This window comes from Dendrobates tinctorius, unplaced genomic scaffold (assembly GCF_039654945.1).
Source record: "Dendrobates tinctorius isolate UK_male_01 unplaced genomic scaffold, ASM3965494v1 ptg000060l, whole genome shotgun sequence".
In the NCBI taxonomy this organism is placed as follows: Eukaryota; Metazoa; Chordata; class Amphibia; order Anura; family Dendrobatidae; genus Dendrobates; species Dendrobates tinctorius.
The window spans coordinates 56,253,259-56,269,249 of NW_027361728.1; the positions used below are offsets into that span (position 1 = coordinate 56,253,259).

The 15,991-nt window shown below is 45.0% G+C and overlaps 1 protein-coding gene across 1 annotated transcript in view; it reads right to left on the reverse strand.

The window, feature by feature from the left end:
* SMC4 (structural maintenance of chromosomes 4) overlaps nucleotides 1-15,991 on the reverse strand; it is a 164,083-nt gene that overhangs the window by 19,845 nt on the left and 128,247 nt on the right. The window contains exons 18-19 of the mRNA XM_073578967.1: nucleotides 15,108-15,297; nucleotides 6,279-6,423 (exon numbers count right to left, since the gene is read on the reverse strand). Coding sequence (XP_073435068.1) covers nucleotides 6,279-6,423; nucleotides 15,108-15,297 — 335 coding nt within the window. The remainder of the gene's footprint in view (nucleotides 1-6,278; nucleotides 6,424-15,107; nucleotides 15,298-15,991) is intronic.

A 15,991-nucleotide genomic window follows, 5' to 3' on the forward strand; every position in this document is an offset into this window, starting at 1 on the left:
AAGGGAGTAGCTAAGTTTGGGGAGTAATATCATTTTAATTAGGTTTATACGTCCGGCCACAGACAGCGGGAGTTTGCAACAAGTTGTAAATTTCACTTTAACTAGTTCCAGCAGTGGTTGAATTTTGAGTTGTGAGTCAGGCGTACTATTTTGAGATATATATATATATATATATATATATATATATATATATATATATATACCCAAATATTTAAAACTAGATACAATAGGCAGCGAGGAGAGAGCTTCTAGCTGGGGCATTGGGGTGTGAGAAAGAGGTAGCAAAGCGGACTTCTCCCAATTTATATATAGACCTGAGTATTTACTGAATCTAACTATAATGGCAATTGCATGTGGTAGAGTCTCCTCCGCTTCATCCATGAATATCACCATATCATCAGCATATAGACAAATGGTATCTACCCGACCCGCTATATTTATACATTTACTACCAGGGGAAGCTCTGATACCTATTGCCAATGCCTCAATCGCAAGGGCAAATAGGGCCGGGGAGAGGGGGCACCCTTGACGAGTCCCCCTATGCAATGGAAAGGACTCAGACACGGAGTTGTTCACTATAATACGGGCTTTGGGCTTCATATATAGTATTTTGCTCCATTTTATAAATTTATCCCCAAAGCCATATCTTTGTAAGCACGCGGAGAGGAAAGGCCACTCAAGAGAGTCAAAAGCTTTGGCAGCATCTAGCGATGTCAGTGCCCACTTGTTGTCTGGCATTAGAGAGCTATATTGAGCTATTGACTGGACCCGTCTGATGTTAATGGAAGTGCTCTTACTAGGCATAAAACCTGTTTGATCAGAATGTATAAGGCTCAATATAATCGAATTCAGTCTGGTAGCTAGAATCTTAGTAAAAATTTTATAGTCCACATTTACTAACGAGATAGAGTGGTAGGATACACATTCCAAAGGGTCCTTCCCCTCCTTCTTAAGCACTATGATATTAGCTTCGTAAAAGGATTCAGGCATAGATTTCCCTTCCCAAATTCCCCAAAATACTTTAACCAAAAGTGGCGTTAATATATCCCTATATTTCCTGTACAATTCAATAGGGAATCCGTCCGGCCCAGGGGCCTTCCAGGAGGCCATGTCTGTTATGGCATTTTCTATCTCCGCAGTAAATTCAGCGTCCATAAGGGCCCGTTGTTCAGGATCTAATGTAGGGAATGTCTCATCTGACAGATAGTCTAAACACCCCAAGCTGTCACAGACACTTTTAGATTCATATAATGACCTGTAATAATCATAAAAACAGCCAAGTATTTATTCGGTTGAAGATACCAATGAATCATCCGGGTTACGAATCTGTAGTATTGTATTTGAGGTGTTATGTTGGCTCACCAAATAGGCTAAGAGTTTGCTTGCCTGGTTTCCCAGCTCAAAATACAACTGTCGAGTAAAGAATAGTTTACGCTTGGACTTAGTGTCCTTATGCTGAGCATATAACCTCTGAGCAGCCAACCACTCAGTCCTGTTATCGCTAGTTTGGTTAGATATATATGCAGCCTCTGAATCTTTCAATCGCCGCTCCATCTCATCATCCTCCCTTGAGGTTACCCTTTTAATATAAGAAATCGTGGAAGATAAGCAACCCCTCAGATATGCCTTAAGGGCATCCCAAAATAAATTGATATCTTGAGGCTCTGGGTGGGACGAGATGAAGCAATGCAACTGATCAATCACTATCTGGAGTCGCCATTAACTTTAACCAAAAAGGATTCAGCTTCCAGAACATCCTATTATTTGGTTGCCCATATTTAAGTTTAAGAATGACCGGACTATGGTCTGAAATCCCCCTACTGCCATGTTCTATATTGTCTACACACATCGCCAGACCACTGGATCCGAATATATAATCTATGCGCGATAGAGATCGCTTAGTGGATGAGTGGCAGGTATACTCAGGGTGACGCATCCTCCATAAATCTAGCCATCTGCTACACTCCATAAATAATGACAGTTGGGTCACATTCAACGAAGAGACTCCCCCAGATGTGCCTCCCTCAAATCTCAATTTGTCAAGGTGGGTATTCATGACCATGTTGAAGTCTCCCATGCAGATAACATCCACGTCTGGATGATTTAAGGCAAAGCTCATTGCTTTTTGAAGAATGGACGTATTGGCTGGTGGGGGGTTATAAACACATAGGATTACATATTCCCTGGTATTTATCAATGCATGTACAAAGACAAAACGACCTTCAGGATCCCTCCGGGTCTCTCTGGGTTCCCATCTAACGTCTCTATGTACCAGTAATAAAACTCCTCTCGAATAACTAGTGTGAAATGCATGGACAGATCATTGTACCCAAGGTTTCTGCTTGCACGGAGCAGTATCTCTGGTCAGATGCGTCTCCACCAAGGCCACAATGTGAGGATGATAATGTCTGATCTGCGAGAAAACCTTTATCTTTTTCCGGGGGGGCCTTTATACCGCTCACGTTCCATGTCATACATATAATCTCAGACCCCATACCTACTCCTTCGAATATGGCATACAGTACTACCCGAGCATAATTTATAGGCACCACATAGAGATTGAGATTGCCATTGGCTGCGACTTTTACCTAAGTAACAATCAAAACTATTGTAAAAAACAAAACAGGAACCAAACAGTGGAGCAAAGTCTCACGCTCCTAGCAAAACACAAGCAGGGGGATACCACCACTGGTCACAGTGTCCGGTATAGTTGGTAAACTAGGTACCTGCAAGGAGAGCCCCCATAAGACCATTAATAAAAGAATTTAGGTTAGTAATAAGTATATTAGGATTCCTTTGCAGGGGATCCCATATGAGATCGGAGCCACTCAGTCGCCTCCACTGGATCCGTAAAAAACACAGAGGAGCCCCCATGTACGACCCGGAGGTGGGCCGGATAGATCATTGAGAATATAACATTTCTCTCTTTGAGCCGCTTCTTTACATCGATGAATTGTGCCCTCTGTTTCTGAAGTTCCATGGAAAAGTCCAGGAAAATCGAGATCACGGCATTGTTGATCTTGATGGGGCCCTTTTGCTGTGCAAGGCGCAGAATAGTGTCTCTGTCTTTACAGTTGAGGAGACGTGCCAGGAAAGGTCTAGGTGGGGCTCCCTGGGGAAGGGGTTTTGTAGGGACCCTATGAGCCCTTTCGACTGCAAACATTGGAGAGAATTCATCTCCCAAAGAAGCCTTAAGCCAACCTTCCAGAAATTGCTCAGGATATTGACCTTCTGAGCGTTCCGGCAGACCAATGACACGAATATTGTTCCGACGCATTCTATTCTCCAGGCCATCCGCTTTCTGCCTCCAGGCGTTCACAGAACCTGCCGCTTTCGTTAACTTGGCCTCCATAGGCGCGATGGTGTCCTCCACCTGGGACACTCTTGTCTCCACTTCTGTAATGCGTCCCTTCATGGTTTGCATATCCTGTCGAAGTCGTCCCACCTCAGTATATACGTCCTCTATTTTCTCAGTCAGGGATGTCCTAGTCAATGAGATGGCCTGCATCAACTGTTCGGACGCCTGTTTGAGGGTCAGTTCTTCCTGCTCAGGTTCTTCTTCTCCCCCAGATGGACGATTTTTACGCTGAGCTTGAGAGGGATTAGTTCTAAGAAATCGTGCATTTTCAGAGGGATCGGGTCTGGCATATTCTTTCAACCTTTCTGCTGCTCCTGACCCCTTAGAACGATTCATGATCAGTGGCAGTATAGTACAGCAAGATAACTGGAGGTATATGCTCCGGTGGTTTCCCACATCAGATGCTAAACACAGCAGGGCTATTTTTAAATAATTGCAGCCCAGGAATAATTCCCACACAGAGGAGCCTTGTGAGCTTATGAGGACATGAGGACAGCGTCCGGTGCAGAGTCAACAGGATTTCTTGTGGCGGGGAGGGGGATCCGCAGCACCCACAGAGACAGCAGCAGTGAAGGGAGTCCACAAGCTCCCACAGTAATGGCGCCAACGGGTATAGCAAGTAACAGTAGGGGGGGGGGGGGAGAGAAAACGCAGAGCCCAATATTTCAGGGCACTCACCGCGCGTCCCCTCTAGTCTTCAGAATGGATGTTCACTGCCCGGGTGGCGCTGCAGCTGTGAAGGCTGACGCCGCAGCTCTCACTCGTCTAAGAAGGCCGCCACCTCGTGCAGGCCCCGCCGTCCGTCCCGGCCTCCCCAGCAGTTAGCTCACCAGAGCAGCTCCACGTCCTCCCACGGGGGTTCCGATATCCAGGGGTCCAAATACCGCCAGGTATATTGCAGTGATAAGGTCTTAGTTGCAGGATAAGGGCAGGATTCTTGGGAGCTCTCCCAACATGCGTCCTCTCTCTTCAGCTACATAGCCACGCCCCCCCGTCGTTTATTTTTATAGTGATCGCTGGGTCTTGCGTCCAAGGAACCCCTCTGCTTAAGTTGTCTGTTTTAGACACCATGTCAACGAGGACTTTACACGAGGCGGCATCCGGTTCTTCCTAGGATTCTAGTGATTCGTCCCAGCTTGCCAGGATTTGCATCAGAAGCGTTCTGGTGTGCGCTTGTGCCCATGCTACCTCTCAAGGAGAGCAGTCTTCTCCTTCTCAATCTCCATGGTCCTCCTTACTGCCGTGAGGAGTTCCTCTATATCCCCTGAGGAGAAATAATCTCTCTCCTGTTGGGAGACCTCTGGGTCCAGGATTAATTCGCCTTCTTTCAGAGGTTCGACTGGGATTGACGGTTCATCCTGAGAGTAATTCATCCCTTTTCTCCTCTAAATTATGCTTACTCCTTTTAGCTTCTGGAGGGACACTGGGAGAGGGTGCGGGATGGGAAAAAGCAGCCAGGGAGGTTTTTATCTCCTGTTGGATTAGGCCCTCAAGGATGGTTGCTCTTCTCTGAAGCCTCTCTCAGTGTACTCTTTGCATAATGTCTTCTTATGCGAAGAGGCAAGCTTTTTTGTACAGACTGCACATTCCCGTGAAGTCTTGGACTTGCTTCCTGGTGCAGGTTCCTTGTCCCCCTACTAGAAAGGGGAGAAGGAATAATAAGGCTCTAAACCTGCACACAGGAAATGGACACCCGGTGCCAGAATACTAACCGGGACCAGGAGGGTGCTGGGATCTGCAGATGCAGAGCGAGAGGAACCTAACATCTCCATGCTGTTTACCACACAGTGGCCCTACATTAGATGCCTTCATTGTCTGGGGCTCTTATATGGGTGACTGGACTCAAGCACCTGTCCTTTGATTAGAGGACCTCCTCTTCCCTGGTGTGGTGGGGAGCGGCCTGCCGACACCATCCGCGCTGTAACGTGGCCATGTGTTCCAGCGTGGAACGCAATATTACTCTCTGTATGCTGATACTGGCCGGCGGGTGACATCACATCCTTGCACCGGCTTCAGACCTGGAAGTCTTTGCGCATGCGAGACCAGCGCGACACGCTGCTCCACAACGCTGGAGGAGGAGAGGGGGCTGGAGAGCTCAGAGAGGCCTCCAGCCAAAGAATCCCCCCACAAACCTTACCTGAAGGTGCAGACTGGAGGGTCCAGAATGGAGACGGCAGCAGCGCTTGGGGAGGAGAGGCAAGTCTGTTCCCCTGCTGCCCGGCCTTTATCTCTTTCCCCCCCGGTAACTGTTTTCGTCACAGCACACCGTGGATGACCTCTTCATCCCTAGTAGGGACAGGAAAGAACACTGATGGGGAGGATGTGGAAGGGGGTATTTAACCTCTGTCATTTCCTGTCCCTATTAGGAAAGGTGTTAACATCCTCCAGGTGTGCTGTCTTGGAGGGGTTACTAGAGAAAAAAAAAAAAAAAAGATTTTTATTTACTGTAAAATCCTTTTTCGTAGCCTTCATTGGTGGACAGCACCCACCCTCATGGGCATGTTGCCTTGTTGGGCGTGTGTATTAATACATTTTTGGCTTCTCCTACCACTTTTCTTACACTATAAATAACTTGATTGTCAGCAAGGATGAGTAGCCAGCCTGTGGAGGAGCTGACATATTTCTTAAGGTTGTAGGTTTTCATGTCAGTAGTATACACCACTGATTTCTCGGTCCCCTACAATGATATCTTCGAAAAAGGGTTTTAACGGCAAGTTAAAAAATCCTTTCCTTGTAGCCATTTGAAAAATTGCATTAAAAATACAAAAACAGTGAACTAGACCTAAATTAAGTTTTTCAAAAATATACAGCAGTAGAATGAGACGAAAGAGGGGTGGCGTCGCATAGTTGCTTTTTTATTTATTCACTCTTTAGACTTCTGAGATTGGTATTAGAAATAAATGAATTTGGAAAAGCCTACCTCAGTTTCTTTGCATTCATTCATGACAGTTGTTGCCTTTTCCTCCAGGTTTTTCAGTTCGGCAGATAATTCCTCTATTGATTTGTCATTGTCAACAATTTCCTTTTCAGTACGGACAACAGTTTCCTCAGCTTTTTTGAGGTTTCTTTGTAAAAGGGGATAAAAAAAATGGTCAACTCAAAATTGATGTACAGAATTATCAGATTTTAACCTGAATTACTCAAAGGAGACAAAAAAAAAAAAACCCAAAAAAACTTACATGCTAGATTATGAACACTCATTTCTCTCCCCCAAAATTTGTATAGAACTCAGATTCTGCACTGACTCATTTCTAAAATTTCCTTTCAACTATGGACAGGGGATCTTGAGGTCTATCAGAGAATAGATTACATATTATATTATATAATATTATATATATATATATATATATATATATATATATATATACACATACATACACACACACACTCATATAGCACCATGGAATCAATGGTGCCATATAAAGAAATAATATATATATATATATATATATATATATATATATATATATATATATATATATATATATATATATATATATATATATATATATATATATATACACACGCACATACATACATACACAAAAAGGAAATCCAGCAAGAACTCAGCAAACCAGGATTGGAGTAAAATGGTGCTTTTCTTTATTTCTTCAATAAGGTTAAAAAACGACCCACAAGGATCAGGAACCAGAGTACATGGCAGAAATAAACGCAAATGGGACTACGCGTTTCGGCGACCTAACCGCCTTCTCCACGGTCCAAACATACATATTATATATATATATATATATATATATATATATATATATATATATATATATATATATATATATATATATATATATACACACACACACACACACATATATATACACACACACACATATATATATACACACACACACACACACATATATATACACACACACACACACACATATATATATATATATACACACACACATATATATATATATATACACACACACACATATATATATATATATATATATATATATATATATATATATATACATACACACACACACATACATACATACATATATATACACATACATATACACACACATACATACATACACACACATATACACACACACACCGTATTTTTCGCTTCATAAGACGCTCCGGATTATAAGACACACCACAAACTTTGAGGAGAAAAATAAGAAAGAAATATTTTAATAAAATAGTGGTGCTTCTTATAATCCTTGCATCTTATTGCTTACCGAGGTTGGTAGCTGCGGTGTAGCGGGGTCCCAGGCTCGCTGCTGGAGGAGGCAGGAGTGGGGTGATGCTGCAGGCCTCATTTAGGGATGAGAGGGGGCTCCGATGTGTGCCGTTGCAGGGTCTCTCCGGGTGTCCAGCTGTTGCTGGCCGGTGCCGCGTGTGTGCCCGGGGCTCTGCCGACATTGTGCGACAGGCCAGAGCCCCGGCATTTCCACGGTTCCCCTGTGTGTGCAGTGGTTACGGTAAAAAATGGCCGCCGGCGCTTGCGCAGATAGGATCTCGGGACCCAGCTCTCGAGAGATCAGATTTCAGATCTCATCTCTCGAGAGCTGGGTCCCGAGACTATCTGCGCAAGCGCCAGCGGCCATTTTTTACCGGAACCACCGCACACACAGGGTAATCGTGGAAATGCCGGGGCTCTGGCCTATCGCACAATGTCGGCAGAGCCCCGGGCACCGCTGGGCACCGGAGACACCCGCAGCACCAGCCAGCAACCGCCGGACACCCCCTGATCACGGCCTATGGTAAGGCATGTCGGCTTTGTAAGACACACCCATTTCCCCCCAAATTTTGGGGGAAAAAAAGTGCGTATTACAAAGCTAAAACACCAAGGTTACTTACCGGTAGCTGGTTTTTCCCGAGAACATGACGGCACACATGAGAGGGGATCCGCCCAGCCAGGACAGGAACCCTACTGAGGATAAAAGGGGCGGTACCTCTCCCTCGCTTCAGTTGGTTTACAGAGCATGAGAGGCCCCCCGGGTTAGTACACATGGTAAAACTATCACCACATTATATCTTACTAAAAAAAGCACCCAGACTATAGTGCACACCAATGGAGTGATAAGGGGGGCAATATACAGGTGCCGTCATGGGCTCAGGAAAAACTGGCTACCGGCAAGTAACCTTGGTGTTTTCCCGTCTCCCATGAAGACACATATGAGAGACTTTTGTAGAATAAGACACCTTTGGGAGGGACCACCACTTGCAGCACCCTTCTACCAAAGGTTAGGTCAGTAGAGGACGATAGATCAAGTCGGTAGTGCTTAAAAAAAAAAAAAAAAAGGTCGAAGGTGAGGACCAAGTAGCGGCTTTACAAATCTGCTCAATCGATACCTCAGCCTTCTCTGCCCAGGAGGTAGCCACGGCTCTGGTGGAGTGAGCCTGGATGCCTTCTGGAACCGGAGCGCCACTTGCAGAGTAGGATAACATAATGGCCTCCCTGATCCATCTGGCAATGTTACTCTTAGCTACCCCGTACCCTTTTCTACTACCCTGAAAAGCTACAAACAGGGACTGATCTTTCCTCCACTGACTAGTTATTGACATATATTGTAATATGGCTCTCTATGTCCAATGTATGGAACTTTTGCTCCCCAGGGTTTCTAGGATTATTACAGAAAGATGGCAAGGAGATCTCTTGAGTCCTAAGAAAGTTTTGGACCACCTTGGGGAGATAGGCCGGGTCTGGTCTTAGAACCACTCTGTCATCCAAGATCTGCGTATATGGAGGGCATATAGATAGAGCTTGTAGGTCGCTCACTCTACGGGCCAATGTTAAGGCTACCAATAATACAGTTTGAAATGTGAGTAGTTTTGGTGACAGTTCATGGAATGGTTCAAAGGGATCTTTGGTTAAAGCCTCTAAGACTAGATTCAGGTCCCAGGGTGTTATCTTTGGGATAATGACCGGCCTCGATCTGCCACCGGACTTTATGAACCAGGACACCCACCTATTGGCCGCTAGGCCGCAGCCATACAGGGCCCCCAGAGCAAAGATCTGGACCCCGAGGGTGCCAGTGGCCAACCCGAGTTGCAGCCCCGACTGAAGGAACTCTAGGATAGGTCCCACGGGAGTTCCATCGTTCTACCGTAGATTTGGGATGTTATAGGTTTCCTACTTTTCAACAGGGTGGAGACTAACCCTGATGAGAATCCCTGGCGACACAGTAGCGCCCTCTCAAAAATCCAGGCTGCCAGATGGAAGCCCTCCACCTGAGAGTGGACCACTGGTCCCTGGGAGAGTAGGTCTGGAACCTCTGGTAAGATCCATGGATCTGTCACTGACATGAGTCCCATAAGGGAGAACCAAGGTCTCCTTGGCCAAAACGGAGCTATAAGAATTATTCTTGCTCGATCCGCCGTGATTTTCCGGACTACTACAGGGATCTTTGTTATCAGGGGGGAACGTATAGGCCAGAGAGAACTTCCAGGGTATTTGTAGGGCATCTACTGCGAAGGGATTTTCTTTTGAATTCAGTGAGCAGAACTTCCTGACCCCGCTGTTGGGTGAGGTGGCGAACAGGTCTATTTCCGGTTTGCCCCAAGCCTTGAACTATTTGTTGGAAAACTTGGGGGTTTAGGGACCATTCCCCCTGTCTTAGGTGCCTGCAACTCAGGAAGTCTGCTTGTGTATTTTCGACGTCCCTTAAATGCAGTGCCGTGATGGACAACAGATGTTGTCCAGCCTACTGGAAAAGTAAATTTGATATTTCCATGAGGCCCCGAGATCTCTTCCCCCCTCTGGAAAGAGAAAGTATTAGAAAATTAGTGATTGAAGAAGCCCTTAAACAAAAGGAAGATCTTAAAAAGACTCTCAAAAGACGCTTCATGTTTCTTAAAATGGATGCCTGCACACGTCACAGAGTGAACTATTTTGCCATCAATGCCCAATATGTTTGTGACAACAAAAATTGTTACCAACACGCTGGCAGTAAAAGATACTAAAGCTCATCACAGCAGCCAGTTTCTCCAGGCCTTAGTGGAAAAAGTTCTGCAAGATTACGAACTCAAAAAAGAACAGGTTCTTGCTATTGTAACGGACAATGCTTCAAACATAAGTACAATTACACTGATGAATGAGAGCAATGAACAACAGCTAGAGGAACATTTAGGATTCAGTATGTTTGAGATGGAAGGCCACAGTGCTGTTCATGTAACTGAGGAACAAACAGATATTACTACTGAAGAACAGCAAAATTATACTGTAGAAATAGATGATCTTGTTGAAGCTGCTTCAAAACACTTTCCTATTCATCACATGCGCTGTGTTGTGCACACGCTGCAGCTGGCAATAAGAGATAGTCTGCAAGAGGGACATGCTGGAAATCTGATTGGAAAAGTGAGGAAATTGGTTATTGCCGCCCGAACCCCTAAAATTGATTCCATCTTGAAGAGACGTGCTGGAAAAGGGCAATTGTTGATCAACTAAAACCGTTTCTTATAGATATGGCGAACCCTCAGGTAACCCTAAATGAAGGTCAATGGACACAGGTGGCTGAATTGAAGGAATAGCTTAATCACCCATTTACTGTGACTAAAAAATTACAAGCTGAGGATTTAACTCCTGGCATTTTCATGAGGGAGCGGAAGAACTTGCTATTTTGCTGTTTAATCGCAGATGGCATTTCTGCTTCAATGAAACGGAGAGAGACACAGCTATTGGAAAATAAAATTTTTCTGGCAGCTGTTTATGTGGACCCAAGTCATCGTATATTGCTTGATGATCAACAGCTTACTAAAGGAAAAGAAGCTCTGACTGAGGTAGCAGTTAGGAAGAGTGGCCTACAGGAGGACTGCCAGGCGCAAGAGGACTCGGGTCCTGACAGTGCTACTGCTGCCATATCTTCATCCTCATCAGATGAGGAGTTTGACTTTGACAAGTATTTGTATGACATGGAGCAGGCAAAGCGTTGCCGCAAGGAAAAAGATTTCACTCGGTCTCCTATAGCAAGCAGATTGACCATATTTCAGCAAAATGTTTCACTTGTTCTCAAAGAAATAGAAAAATTCAACCGTTCATCAAAACTGACTGTGCATGAGGCAATTCCTTTATACCCGGAAATTGTTAGAGACGTTGCCCATGTGGTTACGGCTTTGCCTCCAACCCAAAGTTACTGTAGAGAGGTTGTTCTCTAGCCTTAAAATTATTAGGTCAGATTTGAGGTCATCTATGAAGGAGGATGTGATGGAGGCAATTTTATTTCTTAGAACAAATTCATAGACTGCACAAATGTTATTTAGTATGTTTTTGTTGAAAACTGTTTTTTGCCACTTATAGTTTATTACATAGTGTGTGTGTATATATATATATTATACATATATACACACACACACACATATATATATATATATATATATATATATATATATATATATATATATATATACATACATATATATATATATATATATATATATATATATATATATATATATATACACACACACACACACACACTATATAATAAATATTATGTTCCATCTAAATATCTTGATTATTGTATCATAAAAATAATGTCTGATGTTCACATTGTACTAGAATACATTTTTCACTTAAATATAAGCAATATATGTGGGAGTCGAAGTCGGTGTAAGGGAAATTGAGGAGTCGGAGGTTTGGCTTACAGACTCCACAGGCCTGCTCTAAACGCCCTTTCAATTGTTTCTGCGCTGACAGAACTTCCCAATGCAGTTGTCTTAAGTGGAACTGTGCCCATGCCACTGCGGGTATGCATGATGTCAACGAGCCTAAAAGGGACATTGCGTTCCTCAGTGTCATAGCTGGCCATTGTATTGCTGTGCGAGCTAGGCCCTTATTTTGGTCACATTGTTTTCTAGTAGGAGGCAGCGCTGTCTCTCGGAGTCCAGTATTAACCCTAGGAAGGATTGCACCTTTACTGGTGTTAGTTTCGACTTGGGGATGTTTACTATCCATCCTAGCCTTAGTAACGTTAATATCACTTCCTTCACTTGGTGTGTGCAATGGGTCTCCGACCTTCCTATGACAAGAAAGTCGTCCAGGTATTGGACGATCACTATGTCCCGGGAACGAAGAAATGACATTACCTCAGCCATCACCTTGGTAAAGACTCTGGGGGCTGTAGACAGGCCGAACGGAAGAGCTGCGTATTGGTAGTGTTTGACCTGACCTTGGACATAGAGCACTACTCTCAAGTACTTTTGATACTGCCGATGGATTGGGATATGATAGTAGGCATCTTTTAAGTCTATCACTGCCATGAGGCAGTACTGGAACAGGATTTTTGTGGCCGTATTGATTGACTCCATTTTGAAGGAGCAATTGTCTACCCACTAATTGAGCCTCCTAGGCCACCATTAACTATGGTCCTCCAAGAGCCGTCTGGTTTTTGTATTAAAAGGGGGGGGGGGGGGGGGAGAGTAGAACCCCTTTCCTTCTTCTTGAACTGGGACCTCCTGTAGGACTCGTTTTTGCACTAGTCCCAAGACTTCCGTCTCCAGGGCCAGATGTTGCTCTTGGGCTTTCCTTTGGGGTGTCATTATAAAGGTTCGCCTGGGCGGACGGGTGAATTTTATTTTTAAACCGTCCTTGATTATGCTCAGGACCCATGTACTGGGGGAGATATTTTGCTCAGGCGGAAAGGAAGAGAAAAAGTCCTCCCCCTACCTCCGACCTGATGTCATTAGGGAGATTTTTTGGAGGAAGTAGAGGGCCTTTTAAACATATAGCCCGATCCTCTCCTTCTTTTAAAGTCCTAATTTTCCCTATCTCCCGTGGGATGACCCCTGCCACATGCTCCAAAATTTCCTCTAGTTTTTTCTCGAAGAGGAACTGGCCGTCACATGGAATGGAACACAGTCTATGTTTTGATGGTAAATCCCCCGGACACCCTATAAGCCACAGGACTCGCCTTGTCTCATTTGATAAGCTTGCCGCTCTAGCTGTTACCTCAGCAGATGCCGCAAGGTTATCTGCTAGGAAAGCCACTGCTCCGTGTACCAGTGTCAGATTAGACAGTATTTTCGTCCCTAGGAATTTTATCCCTGATCTGGTCCTCTATTTGTTGCAGCCAGACCATGAGGGCATGAGCGGTACAAGTACCAGCTATTGCTGTTTTTTTTCCACCTGCCGATGCTTCCCGGATATGCTTCAGGAAACCATTTGCTTTTATATCAAGCGGGTCTTTCAGCACGCCAGAGTCCTCTAATGGTAGAAATACCTTTTTTGAGGATTTAGCTACGGTACCATCAATCTTTGGGATTTTTTCCCAGGTTTCTGAGTATTATTAAATGGGTACCACCTTTTTGATGTAGAAGGTAAGGCACCCGACCTCTCAGGGTTTTTCCCATTCCCTGTCAATTAAGGCCTTTATCTAATCATTTACAGGGAAGGTGCGTTTTTTCCCTTTCCTCCAGTCCTCCAAACATAACCTCCTCCAATGATTTAGGAGTTTTTTCCTCCTTAAGGCCCATTGTAGACCTGACAGTTTTGACCAGCTTTTCCACATCCTCTGTTTGGGAAACACAGACGGCCCCCTAAATCGCTGTCTGAGGAGGCTTCTGAGGACTGAGTAGAGGAAGAGGAGGTGGAGGGGGACAGGGATTTTCCACGACCTTTTTGCACTAACGAGGCCTCTGAATCCCTTTTACAGATTCTTTTATTCGCCCTTTTAAGGGCTGCCTTTAGGGAGCCGTTCACCCCCTCTTGTATTATAGCCCTAAGGCTAGTCACCAAATCAGGGATTTCATCCCGTATGGCTTTGTTTATACAGTCAGCGCAGAGATCTTTCTGCCACTGATCTGCCAGCGGGTGTCTGCATAGGGTGCATGCTCTATTTTTGCCGCTAGCAACCCCGTTACCATAAGGGTGACATTCAAGTAGATCACTCACCACCGCTGTCAATCAAGGGTACCGATCTCGGAGGCTCCTCAGATGCACTCGTGATGTTTTTTCTGGACATCTCAGAGTCATGCCGGTCCTGTTTACAACGACCGCTCCCACCACTTGAGCGGCTACTTCTGGTATGCTGGCGGCTCGGCACTGCATCTGGCGAGAGCTCTTGCTGCTGCTGCTCTCTTGCCCCACTTCCCTTGTAAAGTTTTTTGGGCATGAGTGCGACTTCTGTGGTCATCCCTCTATCTGAGAGGGATCCACTGCACTCTCAAGCCTCCTCCGGTGCCCATTCACAGCCCCTCCTGCCACGCCGCCGGGATGATCTTTTGCCGGCCAGCGGTTTTCCCATGGGCGCTGCCCCTACGTCACACGGGCACGCGCATTCCCAGCGTGCCTTGCGCGTGACGTCAGAGGGGTGCGACCCGGGAGCGGCCGCCCCTCCTTGACATCGGCAGAGGGGGGGAGGGCGGCGCGGCAGCCACGGAAGAGCCCCTGGACACCTGACCGTGCTGCGCTGACGCCCGCTCGGACACTGAGCCTCTGGGGGACCCGCGGACGGCGCTTCCACCCCCGACGCCCAGCGCACAGGCTCTGCCTGATCTTCCACGCTTGCACGGGGGTGGGCAGGTACAGACATCTTGACACGCCGTCTTCAGCACACGGGTCCCTGTCAGGACAGGAAACCCAACTGAAGCGAGGGAGAGGTACTGCCCCTTTTATCTTCAGTAGGGTTCCTGTCCTGGCTGGGCGGATCCCCTCTCTCATGTGTGCAGTCATGCGAGACGGGAAAAATACGGTATATACACATGCATATACACATACATAATCTCAAGATTTCAGAAACATTCATTGGCAGCTTATAAAACTACTGCTGCAATTTACCTGTCTGCAGTCTTGATTGACACTTGAGCTTTTGTTGTTGAGGACACACATTCATCCATCTCCTTGTTAATCTTATCCAGTTTATCTTGCTGAGCTTTCAACTTGTGGTTGTTAATATCAACTATAAGTTTGTGAAGTCTCTTTACTTCAGTTTCTACTTTCCCAGCCTTTCCAGACGCATTCTCAAATTCTGTAAATTAAAAAAAAATAAAAATCAGAGGCTGAAGTATATAAAACAAAAAAATTAATGCAAAGTAACACACAAATATTTTCATTATAATTATAAGTGAAAATTCTACTTTACAGTGAACTGGTCACCTTCAGAAACAATGTACCCTGTTATAGATGGGTATTTTATAAGTAAATAGCATTTAAGGAGTAAAAGTTACCTTATTTTCTAATGTACTATCGATTTATGAAGAAAAAAAAAAAAAAAAAAAGAAAATAGGAAAGTTTGTAGTATGCCTTATCAGAGAAATCTGATGCCTTCTCATCCTGTATTGATCATTCATTCTCAAATTCACAGATTCTTCAGTGAACACAGGTTTTCTCATTACTAAGACAGGAGAGGACACTATCATTTCAGGAGAACTTGCAGCATAATTTGTCTGCCTTTTGCTCTTCCTACTCTTTCCCACTTCCCTCCACAGAATCTTGTAGGCACTAGAGTTGAGTGAATTTGACACGTGCAGCTGTGGCGCCGGACAGCTGATAAGCCGGCGTGCTCCATGTATCCGGGTTCCCGCTGCAGCTTATTCGGCAAACGCTATAGCTTGCCGAATAAGCATGGACCCGATCAAATTCGCTCAACTCTAGTAGGCACCAACTGTCATCACCTATCTCAGTAATGTGAACATCTGTGTTCACTGAAAAACAGATTGTAC